Source organism: Schistocerca americana, chromosome 1 (genome assembly GCF_021461395.2).
Source record: "Schistocerca americana isolate TAMUIC-IGC-003095 chromosome 1, iqSchAmer2.1, whole genome shotgun sequence".
NCBI classification, from domain to species: Eukaryota; Metazoa; Arthropoda; class Insecta; order Orthoptera; family Acrididae; genus Schistocerca; species Schistocerca americana.
The window spans coordinates 1,239,111,127-1,239,121,611 of record NC_060119.1 but is presented as its reverse complement, the minus strand read 5'-3'; the positions used below and the strand labels follow the sequence as shown (position 1 = coordinate 1,239,121,611).

At 43.3% G+C, this 10,485-nt stretch overlaps 1 protein-coding gene across 1 annotated transcript in view; it reads left to right on the top strand.

Moving 5' to 3' along the window:
* The first annotated feature begins 3,130 nt into the window (after nt 1-3,130).
* The window catches only part of LOC124598501 (juvenile hormone esterase-like), a 73,811-nt gene continuing 66,456 nt past the window's right edge, over nt 3,131-10,485 (top strand). Inside the window, exon 1 of the mRNA XM_047136005.1 lies at nt 3,131-3,265. Coding sequence (XP_046991961.1) covers nt 3,218-3,265 — 48 coding nt within the window. The 5' untranslated portion in view covers nt 3,131-3,217. The remainder of the gene's footprint in view (nt 3,266-10,485) is intronic.

Sequence of the window (10,485 nt, the reverse complement as noted above, 5' to 3'; positions counted from 1 at the left end):
GAGCGTCTCTCTTGCAGAGTCTTCCACTGGAGTTAATCTATCATCTCCGTAACGCTTTCGCGATTACTAAATGATCCTGTAACGAAGCGCACTGCTCTTCATTGGATCTTCTCTATCTCTTCTATCAACCCTATCTGGAACGGATCCCACACTGGTGAGCAATATTCAAGCAAACAAGTATACTGTAACCTACTTCCTTTGTTTTCGAACTCCATTTCCTTAGGATTCTTCCAATGAATCTCAGTCTGGCATCTGCTTTACCGACGATGAACTTTACATGCTCATTCCATTTTAAATCACCCCTAATGCCTACTCCCAGATAATTTATGGAATTAACTGCTTCCAGTTGCTGACCTGCTATATTGTAGCTAAATGGTAAAAGATCTTTCTTCCTATGTATTCGCAGCATATTACACTAGTCTACATTGCCATTCCCTGCACCATGCGTCAATTTTTTCAATTTTTTGCAGATCCTCCTGCATTTTAGTACAATTTTTCATTGTTACAACCTCTCGATATACTACAGCATCATCCGCAAAAAGCCTCGGTGAGCTTCCTATGTTATCCACAAGGTCATATATATATATATATATATATATATATATATATATATATATATATATATATATATATATATATGTGTGTGTGTGTGTGTGTGTGTGTGTGTGTGTGTGTGTGTTGTGAATAGCAACGGTCCTAGACACTCCCCTGCGGCACACCTGAAATTACTCTTACTTCGGAAGACTTGAGAATGACATGCTGCGTTCTGTTATCTAGGAAATCTTCAATCCAATCACACAATTGGTTTGATAGTCCATATGCTCTTACTTCGTTCATTAAACGACTGTGGGGAACTGTATCAAACGCCTTGCGGAAGTCAAGAAACACGGCGTCTACCTGGGAACCCGTGTCTATGGCCCTCTGAGTCTCATGGACGAATAGCGCTTGCTGGGTTTTACACGATCGTCTTTTTCGAAACCCATGATGATTCCTACAGAGTAGATTTCTAGTCTCCAGAAAAGTCATTATACTCTAACATAATACGTGTTCCAAAATTCTACAACTGATCGACGTTAGAGATACAGGTCTATAGTTCTGCACATCTGTTCGACGTCTCTTCTTGAAAACAGGGATGACCTGTACTCTTTTCCAATCCTTTGGAACGCTACGCTCTTCTAGAGACCTAAGGTACACCGCAACAAGAAGAGGGGGCAAGTTCCTTCGCGTACTCTGTGTAAAATCGAACTGGTATCCCATCAGGTCCAGCGGCCTATCCTCTTTTGAGCGATTTTAATTGTTTCTCTATCCCTCTGTCGTCTATTTCAATATCTACCATTTTGTCATCTGTGCGACAATCTAGAGAAACTACAGTGCAGTCTTCCTCTGTGAACCAGCGTTGGAAAAAGACATTTAGTATTTCGGCCTTTAGTCTCGGTAGGGCGTGTTCTGAGGCATCAAGGGATCACAAATTTAGTATTGGAGGGCAGCGTGGAGGGTAAAAATCGTAGAGGGAGACCGAGAGACGAATACACTAAGCAGATTCAGAAGGATGTAGGCTGCAGTAGGTACTGGGAAATGGAGAAGCTTGCACAGGATAGAGTAGCATGGAGAGCTGCATCAAACCAGTCTCAGGACTGAAGACAACAACAACAACAAGAACAACAACAGTCTGCCATCCCCCGTTTCTGTATCATTTTTGTCACAGAGTGTCTGGACATTTTGTTTTGATCCACCTACCGCTTTGACATAAGACCAAAATTTCTTAGTATTTTCTGCCAAGTCAGCACATGAAGGTCCAGCAGTACTGACCGGCCACCGTGTCATCCTCAGCTAATAGGCGTCACTGGATGTGGATATGGAGGGGCACGTGGTCAGCACACCGCTCTCCCGGCCGTATGTCAGTTTCCGAGAGCGGAGCTGCTACTTCTCAATCAAGCAGCTCCTCAATTTGCTCTCACAAGGGCTGAGTGCACCCCGCTTGCCAACAGCGCTCGGCAGACCGGATGGTCACCCATCCAAGTGCTAGCCCAGCCCGACAGCGCTTCGGGACCAGTGTTACCACTGCGGCAGGGCCGTTTGCGACGTCGAAAAAAGGCGTGATGTTATTAATGTGACTGCACCATGTTTTGGGTTACCAGCTGTCGAAGAGGAATAGATTAGTTTTCCGATTGGGAATCTGTTACTAAGTCACGGATTCGTTACTTTAGTAATGAATAAGTGTTCACAATTGGTCTCCATCCTTAATGCTGAATTTCGGAGGCAGGTCTGGAGGGTTCCACTCTTTTCTTAACAATTTCTAATGGTGGTGGTTTCCTGGCCCTTTCCACAACCCAGAAATTAAGTATAGAGGAGGTGTTTGTATCGGTTGAATGACTACGATATGTGTCTGTACTTGTGATCTTGTGTATATGAAGTGAAAAGAAGCGATGACTGTGATACTTGTTTTGTGTGGTACAGTGTTGTGCTTGTGATCTTATGAACATATAGTAGAAAGAAGCGGGGGACAAAACCCGGCTCCGGCAGAGTGTCTATTTCTTATGAATAGTTCATAGGGCATCAGTCTTCAACGTCACTGCTTATGAAGTGTTCATTAACGCCGTTGTAACACTATACCCTTATTCTACAAGATACTTCCAAGAGATTGGGGTTCAATAGGTGTGCCATCACCTCCCATCCTCTTGCTGACCATTATTCTAATGACGCCAATTTGTTCCACTGTCAGTATTTGAGCAGGCTGTCTCAGATCAACGCGCCTACGGCAGCAAACGTGAAAAATGTCGGGTACAGAAGTAGTGTAATGCAATACTAGAAACTATTATTTGTGACGGAACGCTCGGTTAGAGGCGAATGGAAGATTACTGCTTGATAAATACCAGTGAATAGCATACCATCAATCAGCACTGAAAGGGCACTAAAGAGGAAACTTTCCCACAATAAACTGATTTTCTATGTAGAGCTCAGATAGTGCACCGAAGTGGTAAGCAGATGATTAACCGAATGATAAGTGTCTCTTAAAGATAATATTATTGGTTTTTCTCGAGATAACCTGCCCATAATGACGAATAGGACATACCGTTTGTCCTCTCCAACAAGAAGAGTGACAAGGTGAATCCGTGGGAGCCTCTCGAATCGCAGAACAATGCAGAAGATGTCAGTATAAAAGGTGCGCCAGAATCGTTGTCGCCAGCCGTCAGCTGTGAGCCCTCACTCGTCCGCCATGATCGCCTTCCCAACACTGCTGCTAGCCGCCGTGGTCGCCTGCGTGGTAAGCACTTCACTAGCGTTAAGTCTGCTCCGCTGCTAGGCCAGCAGTAGTAACGTTCGTTGTGTAATACGTCTGATGTGGCTCTGTCATCTAGAGGACGTGTGAGACAAACTGACCAAATACTTTTCACAAATTACTAAGTTACGAATGTGTGAAAGGAATTTGTTGATTTAATTTATTTGCTAAATAGTCAACCTCCGCATTCAGGGTGTTGACTCGCGCCTTTGTCGTGACGTTCGACACCGAAATATTCGGTTCTAACTGTGGTGGAAGAAGAAATTTTGATCGGTAGTATTTGACAGGCAAGGGGGGAGAGATTGATAAGTATAGGTCGTAGCTGCAAGACTGTGGTCAAAATTCTTGGTAGGTTCCAACTGTCACTTTATTGTCTCGTGGACCGACGCCATGTGACATTGCCGATGATTTGCCTGCTAGACGAGGACAGTTAGTTCGTCGGCCGCTTGATGCTACTCGAGAGATGTAGGCTACATGACCGCACCGCATTTCACCATCTTCTGTCATCAGAAACAGTATAGACACAGTACACTCAGTACCCATTGGCTGCAGATACCAAATACCAAAACCGTTACTTTTGACGTACCTGACAGGCAAATTGGCGAAACAGCGAGAACGAGACGCGTTCTGCACAGTTTCACGAAAAGTTAGCTGAATACCGACCTGATAGCTTGTAGTGCCCTGAGAAACACATCAAAAAAAGTTTTGCGTCGCCTCGGTTCCGAGAGTTCCGGAACCTGTGCAGAAAATTGGAATGGAAATCAACATAAACATCATTTCCGTCCTTGTTATTGCTCATGAAAACCACACGTTGCATGTTGTACCACCATACAGCGAGACCTACAGAGCTGCTGAGAGATTGCTGTACACACCGGTACCTCTAATGCCCAGTAGTACGCCCTCTTGCATGCCTGTATTCGTCGTGGCATACTATCCACAAATTCATCAAGGCACTGTTGGTCCAGATTGTCTCACTCCTCAACGGCGATTCGGCGTAGATCCCTCGCAGTTGTTGGTGCGTCACGTCGTCCATAAACTGCCCTTTTCAATCTATTCCAAGCGTGTTCGATAGGGTTCATGTCTGGAGAACATGCTGGCCACTCTAGTCGAGTGATATCGTTATCCTGAAGGAAGTCGTTCGCAAGATATGCTCGATACCGGTGCGAATTGTCGTCCATGAAGACGAATGCCTCGCCAATATGCTGCCGATATCGTTGCACTATCGGTCGGAGGATGGTATTCACGTATTGTACAGCCGTTACGGCGCCTTCCACGACCACCAGCGGCGTACATCAGCCCCACATAATGCCACCCCAAAACAGTAGGGAACCTCCACCTTGCTGCACTCGCTGGACAGTGAGTCTAAGGCGTTCAACCTGACCGGGTTGCCTCCAAACGCGTTTCCGACGATTGTCTGGTTGAAGGCATATGCGGCACTCATTGGTGAAGAGAATGTGATGCCAATTCTGAGCGGTCCATTCGGCATGTTGTTGGGCCCTTCTGTACTGCGCTGCATGTTGTCGTGGTTGCAAAGATCGACCTCGCCATGGACGTCGAGAGTGAAGTTGCGCATCATGCTGCAGCCTACTGCGCACAGTTTGAGTCGTAACACGACGTCCTGTGGCTGCACGAAAAGCATCATTCAACACGATGGCGCTGCTGTCAGGGTTCATCCGAGCCATAATCCGTAGGTAGCGGTCATCACTGCAGTTGTAGCCCTGTGTCTCCTCCATGTCCGAACAACATCGCTTTGGTTACTCCGAGACGCCTGGCCACGTCCCTTGTTGAGAGCCCTTCCTGGCACAAAGTAACAAGGCAGAAGCGATTGAACCACGGTATTGACCGTGTAGACATAGTTGAACTACAGACAACACCAGCCGTGTACCTCCATCCTGGTGGAATGACTGGAACTGATCGCCTCTCGGAGCCCGTCCGTCTAATAGGCTCTGCTCATGCATGGTTGTTTACATCTTTGGGTGGGTTTATTGACATCTCTGAACAGTCAAAGGGACTATGTCTGTGGTACAATACCTACACTCTACGTCTGTCTTTAGGAGTTATGGGAACCGGGGTGATGCAAAACTTTTTTTTATTTGTGTAGTATCTCTGAAGTCAAACAAAGCTTAAATGTTCATTTAAACTTCGTAGCATGGACTTTTTCCACGATTTCTAACACTTTCTAAACTTAATATTGCCTTCCAAGAGAGCCACACAGTAGCTTTATGGTTTTTTATAGCTTAGAGATTTGCTGGCAAATGGAATGTACTGATTTTCACATATGAAAACAGCGCGACCGCTCGGTTATTGCTGGGAAAAGTTTTAATGTTTCTGTGTCAAGTTTCTCGAGAGAATAACTTGTTGTTTGGATTCAAACAACAATACTGGTGGATTAACCATGCTTCAAAATTAGTATAGGCTTATTAACCAAAGCAGCGCCTGATGTCGATACCAGTTAATCTTTCTGTCCTTCAATAACTGCTGAACTGTACCCATACAAAATTCTTTGAATTTATCTTTTAAATGGGATACGTAAATAATAAGTTTCTTTGTCATTAATCACACATAAAAATTACAAACACCTGGAGCTGTGGTCTTATATAAAGGAAACACTCGTCTCCCACTTAGACCTCAATAAATCGACATAATATACTAATTTAGAGGCAAAAACTGCGTCTTTCTTTATCCAAATATCTAATGCATCTTTGTCTGCCTCTCACAACTTACAGTCAAGCAAATGCCCAAACGAGCGGAATTCCTGTTGTATTTCTGCTGCCAATTATCCGTCCTCATACGTATTTGTGTACCTTGCATCACATGAGGCACGGAGCACATACCCAGGCGTCTGCCGCATTTTCATTGATTAGATTATCAGAACTGCACTCGATTTACGGTTGGCGAAAGACGACAGTTTTGTGTAGATAACACAAACTGCGATAAGAGCTTCTTCATGTCAGTAATAACTGAAACACCAAATGTCCCTCGCCAATACTGTTGTCAGACTGCCTCTATCCAAATCTGCTGTGACTCTTGTTTTATTGTATTGCGCAAGTTTAACAGGTCATGTTGCCCATGAACAAACGTATCGATAATGATGCATTGTAGCGAAGGTTAACGCAATCCATGTACCTTTTGATCTGCGGTTGTGGTAACCGAATAGATTCGCGATGTGGTAGGGTCCCACCTTCATCTTTATAACATGCCGGACTGCTCTTATTTGGAGACTATCGGCCACCTGCTGCTGATGAAAGCGACCATCATATGTGAATTATGATATTTGTTCACATTAGTTTATGTTATTTTCAGTAATCGATCTTTCGATTAGTGCGATACCTCCTTCAGTTTCTCCCTTGCTTCTTCTAATTTTATTACTTCTGTTTAAGCGCTACATGCGACCTACTCTCATCATAGCATTTATCTCATCTACAGTTCTTTCCAGTAGTTAATTATTCCTTGACGCCCTAGCATATCCGGAGCCTTTATTCTGATAAGGGATTTCTCTAGATTTTTTTCGACGCTTGCTTTACTAGTGCTTCTTCATTTTATACCTTTTCTGTCCAGTCAATTTTTAATATAGTTCTGTAGTACATTTATCAAATAGTTTAATTTCTTCTTTGGTTTTCTAGTAGTTCATATCCTACTTACAGATACGCTGAGCACTACACACTTTGTCCTTTCTGAATTCCATGCCAGTAACTTTTAATGACAGGAGAGTTCGTTGGTTGAAGAAAGATTTTTATCACCTGCACTAGGATGCTTCTAATACTTTCTTTGTTTGGATATTCTTGAGTAATCTTCCTTCTTAAGCTGGCACTTTAAGTTTTTGCTTCCCAGTAAATATGTTTAATTTTCCTGGATTCATCATGTACTTTTCAATGACTTTTTCTATTTATTCTCGTGCATATATCTTACTCATCTACTCAGATTGAATGTTTTTGTACTCCCGTTAATTTTCTATCTTATCAATCTATGAAACTAGTTTCTTGTCTCATCTATTTCATTCTTCCATTTCCTTCTTACAATGATAAGAGATAGTATTTATTTCACTTGTGGATAGGTCGTCTCTGCAGTAATTTGTGTTATGTAAAAGGTCTCTCCAGCCTTCGCACTTTATATCGTTTACATACGTGGTTGTCACAACCTCAGGAAACTTCTACATTGTCTCACTGTTTGCTGTTTGTCTGTCTTCTACACCCTCGTATGATTCATCATTTTCCTTATTATTTTTTATTGTAGCGTACTCGTAATCATTAGATGATCCATATCAGTTTGTTTTCTACAGTTCAATACCAGATGGCCAAATTTTCAATGTAGCAATGATTAAGACCTTTTGATATCTTTACTTGGTTCCAATTCCTTCCTCAACAGACTTCCTTTTCAGTTGAATACACAAGATGATGTTCGCTACAATGGCTGGACTCCATCACATATTGGATTGGTTAACTGCTCAATCGGTTCTTGATAGAACATTTTATACAATATGAATGAAAACACACACAACACTGGTGTAACATTCTATAAGAATATTACACCAGTGTTGCGTGTTTTCATTCATAATCAATTAGTAGTTTTGCTTTTTTGCAGAATCTTTACTGCGACCTATTTTATCCCTCGCTGAAATGTTATCATACAGATATCAAAGCACGTATGAATGACTATTTCCTTGAAGATGGGACATATCGCAATCTACTGATTACTTATCTCAGTCTCCAGGTCTGTCACGGCTCATATTCGGTATGAGTGTAACCTTGAAAGATAAAGTTCATCGGCGATTGCAGTCCGTCCAATAGACGTTGCAAGAAAGTATCAAACCACTATGTGTAGCCAGACCAACTAACATGTAGGAAGTCATGTTGTGCACAATCGTTCGATGATGACACCAATGCTTGGACTACATATAAATCTATAGTAGCCAAACCGTCTTATGATTTGTGGCAGAGGGCACTTTGGGTGAGATTATTATTTTCCTCCTTCCCATGTGCAAATAGCGCATTCAAAGAACCATTGTAGGAAAGCCTCCGTTGTTGTTGTGATCTTCAGCCTAAAAACTGGTCTGGCGGACGTCTCCAAGCTATTCTGTCTTGAAGAAAACTCTTCATTTCTACATAACTACCTCAACACATGCTGATATAGCAAAGCATTATGATCACTCAATGAAACTGTGTGATTCCAGGAACTTTCCAAGTCTCAAACATCAGACTGATGGGAAAAATGAAAAAAAAAAAAATTGCATCAAGGCCGGGATTCAAAGCTGGGTCTCCTGATCACTAAGCACATGCGCTTACCACGCCTCAGCCCACTTGCTATTCTCGCTAAGCTCAAACAGCATTGCAGAGGCTCTCCAGCTTTACTGAAATAGCACTTCTGCATCCAATGAGAAGAGGTCCCGCTTCATGTATATATGCATAATGTATACAGGTTGTTACAAAAAGGTACGACCAAACTTTCAGGAAACATTCCTCACACACAAATAAAGAAAAGATGTTATGTGGACATGTGTCCGGAAATGCTTAATTTCCATGTTAGAGCTCATTTTAGTTTCGTCAATATGTACTGTACTTCCTCGATTCATTGAAGGAAGGTAATGTTGACTTCGGTGCTTGTGTTGACAAGCGACTCATTGCTCTACAGTACTAGCATCAAGCAGATCAGTACGTAGCATCAACAGGTTAGTGTTCATCGCGAACGTGGTTTTGCAGTCAATGCAATGTTTACAAATGCGGAGTTGGCAGATGCCCATTTGATGTATGGATTAGCACGGGGCAATAGCCGTGGCACTGTACGTTTGTATCGAGACAGATTTCCAGAACGAAGGAGTCCCGACAGGAAGACGTTCGAAGCAATTGATCGGCGTCTTAGAGAGCACGGAACATTCCAGCCTATGACTCGCGACTGGGGAAGACCTAGAACGACGAGGACACCTGCAATGGACGGGGCAATTCTTCGTGCAGTTGACGATAACCCTAATGTCAGCGTCAGAGAAGTTGCTGCTGTACAAGGTAACGTTGACCACGTCACTGTACGGAGAGTGCTACGGGAGAACCAGTTGTTTCCGTACCATGTACAGCGTGTGCAGGCACTATCAGCAGCTGATTGGCCTCCACGGGTACTATTCTGCGAATGGTTCATCCAACAATGTGTCAATCCTCATTTCAGTGCAAATGTTCTCTTTATGGATGAGGCTTCATTCCAACGTGATCAAATTGTAAATTTTCACAATCAACATGTGTGGGCTGACGAGAATCCGCACGCAATTGTGCAATCACGTCATCAACACAGATTTTCTGTGAACGTTTGGGGAGGCATTGTTGGTGATGTCTTGATTGGGCCCCATGTTCTTCCACCTACGCTCAATGGAGCACGTTATCATGATTTCATACGGGATACTCTACCTGTGCTGCTAGAACACGTGTCTTTACAAGCACGACACAACATATGGTTCATGCACGATGGAGCTCCTGCACATTTCAGTCGAAGTGTTCGTACGCTTCTCAACAACAGATTCGGTGACCTATGGATTGGTAGAGGCGGACCAATTCCATGGCCTCCACGCTCTCCTGACCTCAACCCTCTTGACTTTCATTTATGAGGGCATTTGAAAGCTCTTGTCTAAAAGCTCTTGTCTACGCAACCCCGGTACCAAATGTAGAGACTCCTCGTGCTCGTATTGTGGACGGCTGTGATACAATACGCCATTCTCCAGGGCTGCATCAGCACATCAGGGATTCCATGCGACGGAAGGTGGATGCATGTATCCTCGCTAACGGAGGACATTTTCAACATTTCCTGTAACAAAGTGTTTGAAGTCACGCTGGTACGTTCTGTTGCTGTGTGTTTCCATTCCATGATTAATGTGATTTGAAGAGAAGTAATAAAATGAGCTCTAACATGGAAAGTAAGCGTTTCCGGACACATGTCCACATAACATATTTTCTTTCTTTGTGTGTGAGGAATGTTTCCTGAAAGTTTGGCCGTACCTTTTTGTAACACCCTGTATATAGGGTGGTCTATTGGTCGTGACCGGGTCAAATATCTCACGAAATAAGCGTCAAACGAAAAAACTACAAAGAACGAGATTCGTCTAGCTTGAAGGGGGAAACCAGATGCCGCTATGATTGGCCCGCTGCATGGCGCTGCCATAGGTCAAACGGATATCAACTGCGTTTTTTTTTTTTTTGTTTAAATAGGAACCCCCGTTTGCTATTACG